The sequence below is a fragment of the Rhipicephalus microplus genome, chromosome 3, assembly GCF_043290135.1.
Source record: "Rhipicephalus microplus isolate Deutch F79 chromosome 3, USDA_Rmic, whole genome shotgun sequence".
Lineage (NCBI taxonomy): Eukaryota > Metazoa > Arthropoda > Arachnida > Ixodida > Ixodidae > Rhipicephalus > Rhipicephalus microplus.
This window is the reverse complement of record NC_134702.1, coordinates 59,272,873-59,288,836: the sequence shown is the minus strand read 5'-3', so window position 1 is coordinate 59,288,836 and position 15,964 is coordinate 59,272,873. Positions and strand designations below refer to the sequence as shown.

Genomic DNA, 15,964 nt, shown 5'->3' with positions numbered 1-15,964 from the left:
TGCACGTTGAACAAGCGTATAGTAGTTTCAAGAAGTACCCAGAGCACTGGCACAATAAAAGAAGCTCCTAAACACAGACACTTAGAGAAAAAAAAACGAATAAATGAAATTCGACGTTGTCAAAAAAGTAAGAAAGTTGATGCAGCCAACTCTTCTGAACACGTACATGTGGCCTGATATATAATTGCTGCCTACAACATTTATTTGCATAACAAACTACTTATAACTATTGACTGATCCGTTAAGAAAGGTACATATAAAATAAATCATCGCTGTTGGGACGATGCGAAATAAAGTGAATGTCCTCAATGACGACAACGATAAGAATAACTACAAATCATCTCTATGTGTCCACTTGAAGCCCTGTCCTCTGCTCTAATTTTTTTGTTTCGCACTTTTTTTTATCTGCAGAAGGTAGCATGCATGACGACGAAAAGGTAACCAACATTCGCTAAGTGACATAAATCACAATAAATGACCTACTATATCTCGTATACGAATGCGCAAAGCACTTATCCGCTCAGCGCATTCAGGAAGCCCTAATGCATTACGTACACTCTCTCTCTAAATGCCAAGAGCTTTGCGCCCCCGTGATAATCGAGCTATCTGTATTCCAATGCGCATGTCAGCAGATAAGGAGGGAATTTCATTACTTGCCGTTATATTCGCCTCATTTATTCTTGGCATTTAGATGTGTGTTTACTTTTTTCAGCTCCAAGCGCTCCAAGAACGAACATTTTGGTGATGGATTCGAACCACCTTCCTTTCAGAACCTAAAGGCTTCAGGACTTTACTATCTGAAGACACATCTCTTATTTTTCGTGTTCATGGTTAATGAAAAACGCTATTACTCAGACGGAGAGTAAGAAAGATAAGCAAACGATTAAGCAAACATCAAAAAGTTTATATAAGCATAATGACGCGTCGGTGCAACGAGTAGGGTGTCAGAAGAAAAAAAAATAACTAAGCCCACATACACTTTCTGGAGTTTGGCGATGGAACGCGACGTAGCAATGCTGACGTATTTCGTTAGGGTATTTCATCGCACTTCGCTGACATTCCTTTGGAAGGGAGTACCATGACACGGCTGCTCTGAATTTCCCTGTTCCACTTTACAACGCTTCAATCGCTTCCCTCTGATTGAGAAATTTTTTCACGTTATAGGTGTTTTTGCAAACAGAGGCTAAGAGGCTATCAAACAGCTCCTTCCTAAAGTAGGCAATTACGTGCAAAGTACAGGGAATGACATCGGAGGAAACCCGAGAAACTGCTCACGGCCAATTCGCGATGGCGGCTGTTCATATGAGATGAGTGTTGTTTTCTGAAAAGGACATTGCGCCATCGAGTGGGCGAAGGTATCGAGTGGTCGCGTTTTCATCGCTTGTAGGTTTTAATGACGGGCCTTTGCCAGCAAATATAAGTGGCAGGCATGTAGACAAGAACATGTAATTTGAAAGGTGTTAACTCTACAAGCACTGCGTGTTAGGCGCAAGCCTTCGGCCTTTCTTAAAAAAAAAAGTTCCTAAACATTAAAGGTTTTTCCAACTATGACATCAAATTAGTTCACAGTGCAGTTATTGAAGTAATTCAGAAACAACCACCATGCTCCCCGCGAAAAAACGTATGAAATTGGCAGTGCCAGAAATTATATCATGCGGATATTGAAACGATCACTAGATTGTATAGGCAGCGAAAATTCGGGCGTTTGTGCACACATGCTTTTACGTAACAAAACAGACGTCGAGAGCCCAGATACCCAATAATGCGCTAATATTTGCGGCTATCATGTAACGTGTAATTTCGCATACCTTTCGCCGACCCCACACTTTAACATTAAAGTACTTGTATTTATTATGCAGAAGTAATAATAGGTGCAGTCTCTCAATATGATTGCAGTTCATTTGGTGGTGATAAAAGTTAAAATATCAAGGGAGGAATGGGTAACCAGTGGAAGATTTGGAGACCAAATGGATTATATTCCAGCAGTACTTGGTTCATGACGAATGTGTGCTCACCTGATCAGACATGCTTCCCAACAGCGATCATCATAAGCCACCGACGTAGAATTTCAATCAGTCCAAAAGAAATATCGTGATGTCGAGTATATGGTACAAGTTAAGCACAAATGGTCATTTGGAGCGCGCAAAACAAAGAGAGACTGTCAGACAGTGACGTCCCTATATACGATATAGGTCCAATAAATATTCTGAGAAGTAAACTGCACACAATTAAGCTCTAACATACAGCGTAGGTCTTAGTAAACGAATACAAATGTTTTTAGTAAGGCTTTGCCCTACTGTAGCAAATACATTCATAAGTATATGAAGAGAAAAAAAATCAATCTCCATTTGTACGAATAAACAGTAAGCGCTTGCCAAAAGATGGATAAGAAGTGTACACTGGCTGAGGTCTAAAACTATATACAATCGCTTTTTTGCTTTATTTGATTTCCTCTTCGCTCAGAAGATAGCTCTGAAAGCTGTGCACCTGCCCCACAGATATACACAATGAAGGAACCACAGGGTGCAATCAATTTGGCGGCCAAGTTCGTCTCTCAGAAAAGCCTTCAGTGTGGGCGTTCTCTATCGAGCACCCTCGCTCTGCCTGCATATGATTTAGGGCTGGGCGGTCCGGAAATCCTAGCATACGAAAGACCCAATTGTGTCTTTTATGGAAACTGGGGCGACTTTGTCTTATCGCACTTTTTTCTGTTCATGCAAAAAAAATACGATAAAAAAGGCTTGCCAGAAGAAAGCTGCGACTTACGGCCTTTCGCCACTTTGTATGTTTCAGGCTCTGTTGCTTCTTTTGAAAGCAGTAAAGACGTCGTTTATACAACTGCAGAAAGAAGCCAAGGGCTTCTCATTTACACTGATAAGCCAGAGACTTTTACATAAAGGCGATTCTGAATTTCGCCGATGCCGTGGTCGACATTTTCCTCCTTATTTGTAGTGATCTGTCGGGACCAGGCCCTGTGAGCTAGAACTTTGCGCCATCGCTTAGAAATTCAGTGGCATCATGGCTTTCCTGCCGTTTTTTATCGTGTTGGCCTAAAGCGTAGACCGTACACGAAGGGTCCGACAAAATAGGGTATTTTTATTGATCTAGGAAAATAGATTGCATGCTGATATTTCGCATCCCTCAATTTATTATCATTACTTCTTGTCACAGCCAAGACTCATTCTGTGCCGGCACTGCATCTGTAGTTTTTTTTTGTGGGGCTGTCATTATTTTGTATGTCAAAAGCAATGAAATACCACAATGAGCACTTGTTATTCAAACAATCAATAAGTCCATCAAATAACTCAAAGGGCTATTACAGTGCACTGGACGAGCTAGAAGCCTAGTTTAGGCCTATTTAGGATATGTTTGAGAAAATAAATCTACAAAAAGTTGGTACTTTATTTGACACTGCAATATATTTGCACGAAAGGATGATAAAGGGTCGCGTGCATCGAGCATGATTTATTTTGAAAAAGTTTAGATTTGAACTACAGCAAACGTCAAGTTCTACAGCGCGACAGAGTACGAGCAATTTAAGTTTGTCACTCTGTTTGCAGTTTGCTTAATATAAGTTTAATTTTTTTTTGTATTCTCGATGGTCCGTGTAACAATAATGTGTGACGGCGAAGGTTCGCCAGAAGAAGTTTACTACATTGTAATGAGCACTGAGAAGAAAAGCTTACCGAAAAATAAATGTGTTGCACTGTTGCCTATCTACTTACTCTTGCAAGACGCCGTGGGGTGCCTTCTTTCCAAGGCTAATCTACATAAATATATTCGACCACACTTTGAACCAAAAAATCAACGCATAGAGCCGAGGTAGACAAAAAATTGATGAAAAGGAACGTCCACAAAAAACACGTAACGTAACATTTACCAAAATGCAACAACAAAGGTGAGACATTCAAAAAACTGTCAAAATTGATGTCTCGTAGCAGACATTGCAAAAGTTCAAAAAAGTTTTCGCGTGAACATGAAGACTCCCTCAGCACGCATAGTTCTTTTAGCGACCACTTATTCGTGAGCCCGAGATATGCAAAAATGGGTGTGCGTAGCGTTAGCGCTGTTGCAACTGTACGTTCCTCGATACGTTTTTAGATATCTAAAAAAAAGTTGGCCCCGATGTGCCCTGTATTTTGTAAAGTGCTACTTCGCAAAGTGTACTCAAATTGCGATGCTTCAGACGTTATCCGACACTATGATGAGGTTTTCTTTATGCAAAGCTGAATGGCATTTCCTATATGTCTGGGGAAATGTCGGCATACAATGAGTGTTTTTTTTTTGTTTGAAATGTTCTTAATGTTTTGTTCTAGCTAAACATTTTTATGAATGCCCTTTACATCTATAACGAAAAGCCACCTTATGAAGGCTTCTTTGTCTTTCACATTTTACTCAATCATCAAAACTTGCGCCTAAGTTTATTATGAAGTTATATTGCATCTTCTCGAGTTATGTTGCCCATTTTCATGAAGTCATTTACAGTAAAACAAATTACGAACGATTACGAACGTCTGTAATTAGAAAAATGGTGAACTCTTTGCGTTGAACGGTGACTTTTCGCTACTATTACAAAGTAAAAAACACGGAGCCTGGATGCTATAGTTGCGTACCAAAATTGGTTCGGGCAATGAAAACACTGCGTGCTTGTTACTGAACACGGAGTGTCATTAGGATAACCTTATTGAAAATTACTTATTTCATTCCGCTTCGTTATACATTCGGCTTCAGCGAGATCTGAATTGGTTCCTTTTGTTCTCGCTGAAGTACAATAAAAATTGTAGAATGAAGGGTGGCTCCGATGCTTTTAAACTCCGCGCATGCGCTTACTTAAGTTCTGTCATTCATTATTATGAAAACACGGCTAATCTTCATAAACCACGAACATAACAGTAACTCCTGTACAATCAATATACAAAAATTCGACGCTGTATTCAGCCTTCCAAGCAATGATTGATAGTCGGTGATGTTAGCGAAAAAATGAGTGTTCGTTTCTTTGCGCATGATAGAAAGAGAGACAGAAAGAAGAAGAGTGCGCAGGCTGCGTATAACCGTCTGCACCAAAACACACACGGCAGACAAGCTGTGGTTTATACTAGGGTAAGAGAAGGCTCAGCCGACGAAGGCCAACGCAGTGAGTGTGCCAGAGTACCGAGCATGTCCTTGAGGCTGATATAGAAGTCTTTTGCTGCAACACCACCGTGCCATGGCTCTCTGCTTTCTTTCTCTCCTTCTCTCATTCTTGGTGTTCATCGCCGGCACCACGTGGTTTTACTGAAACCTCGGCCTTAGCGACGCGGGCTATTCCTCATTCCGAAGGCCGCCTAAGGATTAGCGTTTCGACCAGAGCTGAGACAAGCAAGCACGTCCAGAGCTGCTGAGGAGATTCAGGGCCGTTTCCTCGGGCCACGCGAAAAACGATGCTTGCACGTGTTTTCGTTGCATCCTGACGTGCCGTTGCTTTAGTTTCCTCCTCTCCAGTTGTGACGCTTTTTTTCTTCCTTGCTGCCCCGCATCTGACTATGGGGTCCGATGTAAACCAGCTCACGTGTTTACACTTGCGGCTTGTTTTCTCTCACAGCAAAGGCGTCGCCTTTACGACGTTCTGTTGCTTACACCTTTGTTCGTAATGATGTGCAAGTATTCTTGTGCTTCACCTAACCGAACGTCTAAAGTGATGAACGGAGCTGTTACCCGTCTCACTGCAGCCTATTCTGTTGTTAGCATTGACCCTCCATTAAGGCTCTTCATGGACCTAAAGCAGTGCGGCATTCAGCAGTTACTTGCCACCATTTGCGTATCCTAAGGGAAACTTCTTAGGACAATCAGCTCGAAGAAATTTGAGTCTGAGCTTTCACCTTGCTAAGAAAAAAAGAGTGATCTCTCTCAAACTGCGCTAGGAATATGAGAAGCGTGCGCTTGCTGATGAAAAATAGGACAGCGAACATGCTATCCTAAACTAAGCCTCTCTACGGTCTATCCACTTCAAGGACAAGACGTGCTTGTTTTAAAAAACAGAGATAAAGCAACCACCTTTGAAACTTTGAAACTTTGAAACATGAACGCTGAGCTTGCCATCCTACACGGAGATAAAGAAATCCAGAGGTATCTTGACAAATAAATAACGCGTAGTTTTCTTTTCTTTCTATTCATTCTGTACGTTGCACCAACTGTTAATTCTGAGCAAAATCAGGAAAGTTTGTTTTCAATCAACTCAGAGCGACATTTGGCGTGTAACATATGCGAGATTCAAAAGAAGGCATAGTATAATTACTAGGGAAAAACTATATTTTTGAACAGTGACACCCATTTCATACTATAATACAAAGACTATCAAAATGATTGCTCAGTACAGGATCTAGGCACAACAACATTTAAACTAAGAATATTTTCTCTTAGTCCTACATATCTTCCTTGCATTTTCCTGAAGGATTAACGAATTTTAATGCAATCACCACTTTATTGGAAAGGTGTACGCGTATTCTTGAGAATATGTAACACTGTGGAGAAGAGTTTTTTTTTTCCTATATGAAAGTGAATTTCGACGTTTTCCTTACAAATAGAAACAACGGTGCCTGAATAGGTCCAGAATAATGGACAGTAGTCACCTTTGGGCTAACAACGTTTATTACGCCATTATTTCCCCCTATATTTGCGCACCTGTGTTGCGGTAAATCGTCGACTCTGAAGGATAGTCGCACGTGCAAAAATTCTTCAAATTAAGGTGATATCGATCAATGCACATGGAAGAAAATGAGTCATGGGTAATTTTCAATGAAAAAATAAATCACTTTGCTTTTTCGCATGAATGACTGGTAACGTAGGCTTTAATGAGGTTCACAGAGACAACCTTCTATCTATTGGCATTACTTACGAGTGCTCCGCTCACGTTGTCTGGATCTCTCCTTACTTACCTAATGCATGAATTTCGATTTGCTCAATATAACCTGCTAGCTGTATTTAATGAAATAATTGAAATGGGTTACTGGAATGTTTGCATGAAAGAATGTTAGATGTACTAGAACGTTCGAAAAAATAACATCTCTGTAATGCCCTTTTGCGATGTCGCCATTGCACGCAGTGCAAAGTCGTAAGAGAAAGGCCATTTGTCTCCTTTTCAAATGTCGTTGAGTATGTTCACAGGCCAATTTTTTTTTTTCACACATATTGGCAGACTGAGAAAGGTTGTGCTATTCCTTGGGCTTTAGAGAACTCTTACATTCGGCAGCCTTCATTATTACATAAGGTATACACATCTTTCAAATACTAATGCTTGCCGAATTCCTCATTTCTTTATCGTGCGACTGTTTGTTAATTTTAGCCAGTTAAGATGATAGGGTCATCATGTAGGCACAACGTTCGGTTGCAATTGGCCAAACCGCCTACTAGTTTTTCGTGTAGCCTGATGAATTTCAAAGAACATTTTGCAGCTCGCTTTGTCGCGTTCTCTTTTGAATTGTTATTTATTCATTACACACCAGAAAGATTCTTACGAATGAAAGAATGTATTCATGAGTAAGTTTTGCCATGGTTTTACGATACTTTTGCGCAACCATACTTTTCTCACTTCTCCGTGTTATCAGTCAATCTGTGTGACGTAACATTTACTTTTGTCCTTTCTTATTTCGCAGGTGTACAAGAACCTTGAACGGGAAGCTCCAGAGTGCATTCCAAGGCCAGTCCTTTGCGTTCCTGACTACGAGAGACCATGGATCTGCACGTTGACCCGGATCTACCGGCTGTGATTCCGCATTTCGGTGAACTCGGCATAAACCTCACTGCCCAAAACCGAGCTCCAAGTTTCCCCAGCTCCATCCTCGTGGACGAATCGTCCGGTACCTTGCACTTCGTGCCATCTGTGGAAGCCGACGCCGCTGCGTCCGCGTCTGTCGGCGGCGCAGAAGGCGGCCCGTCGACGACGTCGTCTAGCTACATAACTCTCGAAGTTCACTACACCTTGCTTCTCATCATCATGGTATCCAGCGTCGCCGTCAACGGTCTCGTCTTTGTCCTCTTCTACCAGCGTCCATCGGTGCGTATGACATCGAACAAGTTTGTACTTAACATGGCCATCGTGCATCTCCTGCAAACATTCATCGTGCTGCCGTTCGTGTTCGTGTCCATCATGTTTCAAGAATGGATATTTGGTGACGTCTGGTGCAAGATACACGGCACCGTGTCCGTGTGCCTAACAATGGCCAATATCTTTTCTATACTGCTCATTGCGGTGGATCGAAACTGCGCCGTCAACAGTCCACTGCACTACTCGATGACTATCACAAAGAAACGCACGAGTGGACTCATTGTCTCGACGTGGGTCTTCGCGGTGCTCATTTCGGTGCCACCACTCGTGGGAGTCTCAAATATAGAGTACCAGGAAAGCTGGGCCATGTGCACTATCACGTGGTACGACACGAGCCTGCTTACCATATCGTACTCATGCGTCCTGTGCGTCGTAGGCTTCCTGCTGCCATTTGTGAGGATCACGTGGATCTACGCATCCATGTTTCGCGCGGCTCGACGCAACAGCGCTCGCGCCCGCCTTCACAACATCAACACCAGCAGCAGTGAGATGAGCCCGCCCCCATCGGCGGGACTGGAAGCGGGAAGTCATCCACCTCTCTACGTGCACAGGCGGGCGGCTTGGTCTAAGCGAACTTCTTCTTTAAGCCAAGCGTCATCGCTTTTTGGCGACGAGTGGAAGGCCGTGCGTACGGGAGTTCTAGTCGTGGTGTCGTTCACGGCATGCTTCCTCCCGTTTTTCTCCATGACCTTGGTGGAGCCACACGCTCGAACACGCAAGACCGCCCTGGGAAATCTACCGGCCATCTCTATGTTGTTTCTCTTCTGTTCCTCACTCATCAATCCGTACCTGTACGTTATCAGAAACAAGGTGATGCGAAAGCACGTCCGCAAAATGTTCACCTGCCTGAAGCGCAAGCCTAGTTTCTTCTCCCCACGTGGCTACCACTACAGCCACCAAAGTCCTCCACAAGAGAGAAAGTGCTCCGGAGAAATAAGAGTTCCTGGAAGCACAGCGTCTCTGCGTTCAGGCGGCAGCGTCGATTATCAGAGGCCCCTGGTGACGCACTCCCTCTACCAGAACAAATCCGGTGACTGGAGAATAGTCAGCGTTACAACGGACCCAAGACGACCGCCTTCTCGTCGGTCCTCTCTTATCGCGCAACAGCCACTGTGCGTAGACGACATGGCGCAACAGCAGCAACAGCAGTTCCAGCAAGAGCAGTCATACCACCAGCACAAATGCGGGCCTGGTTTACGCGGCGCTGCCATTAGAAACGGCTTCTACAGACGCGCTTCCCTCGATAGCTCCAAGATCCTCTGTGCGCGCTATCCAAACACAGTTGAGAGGGATCCAGATATCGCATCAGTTAAGTCATCAAGCACCTCTGGAGGTGATCGGAGCATGTCCTTCCGCATTCGCGGCCGTTTTGCCAACCGTGAAGAGTCGACCGAAACATGCGACACGTCCTGCAATAGTAGTTATAGCCACGAGGATTGGGGTCGACACTTCATCGAGTCTTCGCAACACAGGAGAGCAAGCAACGCTAGACGCGAGTCACAGAGCAGCGTGTCTGCTATAGTAGAAAATGTCGAAGTGTACCCGACACCACCTGGTTCTACCAGCATTGCGCAAGTACATCATGCCGCTTCAACAGCAGCTGGATATCCCTGCCGGCCAGTGCTGAAACGAGGCCGGTCATTTGCGTTTGACGAACATGAAATGAGCGTGGCCTTTCCTCCGCAAAGGATTTCCCAAACCGGCGGGCTCCGGAAGTCCCGCTTTGCCGTGGCGAGGAACTCTCCGAAGCATGGCTCCAGCGACACCACTACTACAACACTGGAATCGTTGACGTCAACTGAGTCACAAGACCTTCCTATCATCGCGTCTCCACGTGCAATGTCTCCCACACTGAGCACGCCATACCACTACCCGTCCACAACATTCACGCACCCACACCACCACTCAACATCCCAGGGATATAGTTCAGTGCCTCTTTCCTGTGGCATCGCCCTTCAGCAACATCAGCAACACACCCAGTTGCCGACCGAGTGTCAGGATCGAAGGGACTCTGGCTTTGAGGACACTATGTTGGGGAGGTGTGACATATGCGAGACAATTGTGAGTGAAAGTGGTTCTATTAAGGCAGTGAAGTTCATTGAGCATGCATAATTACCACACCGAGCCAACTTCCGTCGAGACGGTGGCTTACGTACAATGACTTCTGTTTCTCAAAGACAAGCCTCCACTGGAGGGAGAGGCGAGGAAGACAACTTGAGCCTGTTCACCAGTCCACGAAAGTTTCATGTCATTTAGTGCATCTACATACTGTGAATATCAACAACACTCAAGAGCAACCTAATCCTTGTGTTGGTGCAGCGGTACCACCAAAGTAGGCGTCAAATGTTTATAGACAATTTGTGCATTCAAGCCATGGAGGCTATCTTCTTGCATATTCTCAGGATGCGTCGTAATCATCAGAGCACAATATGTACATTTCCTAAAGCATGATCAACGAGATGTAATTCTCAGAGCTTCAGAGATATCTGAAGAAAGTGAGCTTCGGTAAAGGCGCACAATGAACATACACAAAAGAACATGGAAAGTTGCAAGTTCAAGCACCCTGCGTTCTTTTTTTTTCGTGTTTTCTTGCAATTTTACCCACGGCGAAGTTTTACCAATTCTCCGGTTGACAACGCTGCTACGGGGCAGAGAGTCTGAATTCCCTGCATCGTGAGATCTAATGTGTAATGTACAGCAACGTTCCGCGGACGAAAACATGGCACCTCTCTAGTGCATGTACTACGTGAATTCCCCTTCATATGGCACAAACTATCGACATGCAAATGTGCTGCGCTTGTTTCTTATGTATAACCACTTGCGAGAAGCAGAGATAGAACTGGACGAACCGTGTTGTGACTGTGTCGCGCGTGACTCACACACTGTGACTCATTCATCGTTATGGCATGCAAGTTCAAAGAAAGTTTACGTGACTGGATACTTCTGTTACCACTAACGTCAGACGAATAGTTCTGTGTATTTTTCTTTTTATTGCTATGTTATAGATACCAAGCGGGGAATCAACGGAATGTTACCTGTAATGTTACAATCCTGTCATGCATTTGAAGAGGTGATGTGCCTAAAGCGCGTTTGTAAGATTTGTTTATAGTTTTGGGCAACTGTGTTAGGAAGTTTATAAATGTTGTTGCCAACGGATACGACATGAAAAAGGTTTCTTACAATCGCAAGCATAAACAATCATTACTAACTTTACTGAAGAGATGGCATAATATTTTACCTCCTAAAAATTCCTGACATTGCTGTGTTTCTTTGTGAGCTAAACGAGAAATTCTAATCAGCAGCAAATTCTCCCTTAAATATAGCCAGTTTATGTCCACCATTCAACTGCACTTCATTGTTCAGTTTACTTGATGATCATCAAAAGTTGTAACCATTTTTGTTAGAATTTGAGAAGTCCAAATTGCCAATACAAAGGCGATGGGTGTAAGCCCTGTGCTATTACACATTGCTCCCTTTTGATTAGGCATCGGAAGTATATACTAAGAATATTACAAAAAATCCCCCTTTTTTTAAGAAGAAATAATGGATCATAAATTTTTTTCTCTTAGTAGTTGTCATATCATAACAACTGATGTTTATACCAGCCGTAGAGGACATCCAATTACCTAAACCGTTGAAAAATTTATTACATTCAGCGATGCAACGAGGGAGATTGCCGGTGGCAATTCTGTCTTCACCAAATGGCATTTGCAGTATATGTGCAGCTTGGTTGCAACCGACTTCTTTGTTTTGGTTTCTGAGACTCAATGAGGAAACTGCGGCTTCCACTTTAGCCGTTACTCCAGCAAGCGTTAAGCAGAGCTGTGGTTCTCTTGGTATAATGAAAGTGTATGTGTTGATGGACAACAGGGTGACAAAACAGCATCTGTACGGCATAAGTGCGTGTGGCTACTGTGTGCACATGTGGGTTTCCACCTGCACCGAACCAAGTGCTAAACAACTCGTCATCGCGAGGCTCATCTTGTGCTAAGCAGATCTTTTGTCTTTCTTAGCATTCCACTGTAACTCGCTTGAGCCACATTGTTTTGTAGCACCTGTGATTGTACATAAAAAAAACAACATGTAGTTCGTCATTTTATATACTCTTGTTAGGTGTAACTTTCGTCGTGTTCGTGAGCAAAATAATTTTGTGTCAGTGCTTCATTTAGCATGGGTTTTGCGAATAGTGTTTCGAGTAATTTAATTTTTTGTTGAAGGAACGTTTATCTATCGTCAGTGTTGCTTGTGTCTTCATGTGTTCACTACTTCTTCGCTATTCTGTAGTGCAGCTAGCAAATGTGTGTGCTCTTGCAATGTAAACAGTCTTTTACGGTGGTTGACGTGCCGGTAAAACTTTGGTTTCGTTTACATGTTCTTTCGGGAGATTGGTTCATTGCACGTTCTAATTGGTCGGCGATTACCCTCAAAAGCTGTCTTGCGCTGCTGCACGCTTTCACTGCGGTGCGTTTTAAATGCTACTCGAAAATGATGACCACTTAGTGACGTGAGATTTTTCAATCAGCGCAGAACACCTTCCACAACTCCATCAAAAACTACAAAAGATTGATATCCTGGGCAAAAGGGTTGTCACTAGTCGCGTATAAGCAAAACATTACCTACTGAGCTATTACTGCGTGAATAAATAACAAACTTTTAAGCATATTGTACATGGGGACGAGTGCGTTTCAAACTTCTAGTTACGCAACTTGAAGCACTAAAACAGGCAAAGGGCGAATTTGCCTGGTAATAAAGATAATGTTTCAGTACCTGTAATAGAAATTAAAAATAAAACAAAAACACATTGTGTTGTTAGCGTTAATACTCAACGCATGAGTAAACATTCTGAAATGTTTGAAGCTACAAAACATAACTTCGTCGTGGTTATTTGGCTTACGTCCCAAGTGTCACGTAACCAAGTAGAAGTAATGAAGTCTCGGAGGCTGCATGTATAGGTATAGGTCTTGCCAAGATAGGCAGCAGAGGGCACTCGTAACATCGTCCCCATTTCGAACGTTGCAATGTCGCCAACACGCACACTTGCTAAAGTGGCTGTGTCTTGACCAAATGTTCGCGCTTGAATCAGGTTCCTTGCCCTACTTAACACTCTATAGGCTGCTGTTCTACGAAGAAGGGGCCAAATTTGCCACTCACTGCCGCAATGTTCATGAGCTTTAACTGTTCACTCTTTTCGATGTTTATGTGTTCCTCACAGATGTAACCACCCGTTATCACTGTAAAATGCTCGCAACTCATTTTCGTCTCTTTTCGTCTAGCACACGTGACTGACGGTCACAGAGTGGCACCCGAGTATAAATGTACTGTGGTGGAAAGAACGGAAGACCCAGGAGTGACAAAGGCTGGTGGCATAACAACACTTGTTTTTTGCTGCACACAAACAGAGTTTATTGCTTCGCAAATTCCCGAAAGTGGCTACCTTTGCCTTAAAGGCAACAGTGGGAACCAGTATTTTGAAGGGAAGCACAGATGGGACACAATCGCTGGTCGCAGGAGGAGGGAAGTATTTTTGATGACGTGCTACTGTGTCAAACAAAACAGGTAACAAATAGAAATAGAAAATTTAAAGGGTAGCGCTATTATTTCTACCTTTAACATAATTGCTCATTTGCATTTACTTGCCCAACAAAAAAAAAGTGGTGCATGAAAAGCAAACGTAGTTTTGTTTTTCTTTACTATCAAATTCCTAAAGACTGCTTTTCTCGCGTGACTGCGGCAGATTTGCCAAATAACACCGTCAGCGTATGACTTTCACACAGAAATATTTTAAATTTGACCTGACTGTTCTAATTGCTACAGTTTCGTTATATTTATTAAAATTATTATATTGACAATCAAATTGAAATAAGAGTATGTAGAAATAAACTATTTACAATAAATATATTTATATAAAAAGCTATGAGAAATTGCAGACGCACTGATAAGCAGTGTATCCACAGCCCACAGTTTAAAAATGTTATGGTGCCATATCACTACAAAAGGGAAAACAAACGTCTGTTTTCACCTGCGAATTCTGCTCGAAGAGTTACGTTGTGTCACTTGCTAGCCCGTTGTTTTGTTGTTCATACTTTCCTTGAGTTATTTTCAATGTCGTTGCCCAAAAAGTGCATAAGTATTGCAATGTTCTTTTCGTATTTAGATATTCTGAATAGAAGTGTCTGTGCCATTCCCTCTCCGGTAAACTTTTTTTTCCCTTCGAGTCTATAGTGATCGTCATGGAGTGGATATCATGCAAGATATGCGAGTGATTCATTCGTTTTCGTGCGTTGAACTGCGGAATGGTTTGACGACAGATGGTGCCAGTTGCATATTTACAGTTTATACACATGCCACATGTTTTTGAAGTTTTAAAGACACAATAAATGTAATTGTTTTGGACGTGTCTGAAATCTGTGTTTTCACTTGTGTACATTCATTTTTTTTCACTGTTCATTCAAAGCGGACCAGGCTTCATGCCTTAAATCATCGACCACCGGCAGTTAGGGCGCACATTTATTACGATGAAGGATTATTTATTTATTTATTTATTAAGTACCTGCTTTGCCATAAGGCATTACAGCAGAGAAAGTATAGCACATATAAACAAACACCTAAAAAACATTCACAAAGCATGGAAAAAGCTATAACTTGAATGAATACAAACTATTTCCGGTGGCAGGGTGTTCCATTCTCTTATAGTGCGGACAAAGAAAGAGTACCGAAAAGTGTCGCCCCCAAAAGGAATCTCGCGTAATTTTAATTTATCCCGTCTTTGAAAAACAGAGTTGGGGGATTGAAAATACAATTGCCTGATGATCCCTGTTCTCGAATGATAAATGCTATGAAAGAATTTTAATCTGAGGTTTCGACGACTATTTTCAAGAAGATCCCAATTTAATGTTTTTCTGCTCTCTGTCCCACTAAGCATCCTGTCGTAATTTCTAAAGACAAATTGAACTGTACGTATCAGGATTCTGCATAAAATGTTACTATCAAGTGTAATTTACTCAGAACGCATGATCAAAAAATATGGCAATTAAACTGACGTGTATAGTTCCAGTTCATCCCTTGCTGCCGTGGTGCACTTCCTGCCAGCAAGTTTTCATACTTGGCCTTATCATTTTTGCATACATCTGAAATTAGTCAATTACTTGTATTATACGCGTCCTACTGAAGAATGTATTCATAAGATATTTCGAAGAAAAAAAGATTTCGGGAATAGACTCCGCCAAATTGAGGTTTGCTTACAAGGACACGGTTGATGCGGAGGTCGGATGAATTTAAACTACCTGGGGGGGGTTTCACGTACACCTAAATAAAAGAAAACACTCGTGCAGGTGAATTTCACGACCCATAGAAGTGCTTGGGATGCAGAAACAGCGCAAATATATAGACAAGGACAGAGGAAGAGACGACACCGTGATAAACGTGCTACTAAACTTTATTGAAAAACACACGCACATATATCATGCAGTCGACCCGGTCTCGTGGCAAACCAAAGGCGTCTGCGCAGCACAACGAACAGGGTACGAAACATGCCTAATCATATTGAACGGCTAGCCAGAAGTGTGTAACACACCTTTACACTTGCCAAAAACGTACGCAACAGGCCGTAACCAACTAATAATCACCTTAACATGGCAGCGCTGAACCCAGGTACCGAACCTCCTTTTCACCAAGTGCCACAGATGGTTTACTTACACACTTTTCCCCCTTCCTTTCAATGAAAAAAAGCCTCCATTAGTTTCCTGGTGCACTTGTCCCGATTGCCAAACAAACAAGTGTCTTTATCTGCCGTAGGTTAGCAGCCACACTCTCTACAATGGCAAGTGCATCCCGCCAGCAGCCGTTAAAGAGGTCAAGTGTTCCCTTAGTCTCACGTTAATG

General features: G+C 42.7%; 1 protein-coding gene across 1 annotated transcript in view; it reads left to right on the top strand.

Annotated features, from left to right (window-relative positions):
• Positions 1 to 10,404, top strand: part of LOC119161342 (uncharacterized) — a 32,969-nt gene extending 22,565 nt beyond the window's left edge. Inside the window, exon 2 of the mRNA XM_075889615.1 lies at positions 7,632 to 10,404. Coding sequence (XP_075745730.1) covers positions 7,709 to 10,195 — 2,487 coding nt within the window. The 5' untranslated portion in view covers positions 7,632 to 7,708 and the 3' untranslated portion in view covers positions 10,196 to 10,404. The remainder of the gene's footprint in view (positions 1 to 7,631) is intronic.
• The last annotated feature ends 5,560 nt before the right edge of the window (positions 10,405 to 15,964 follow it).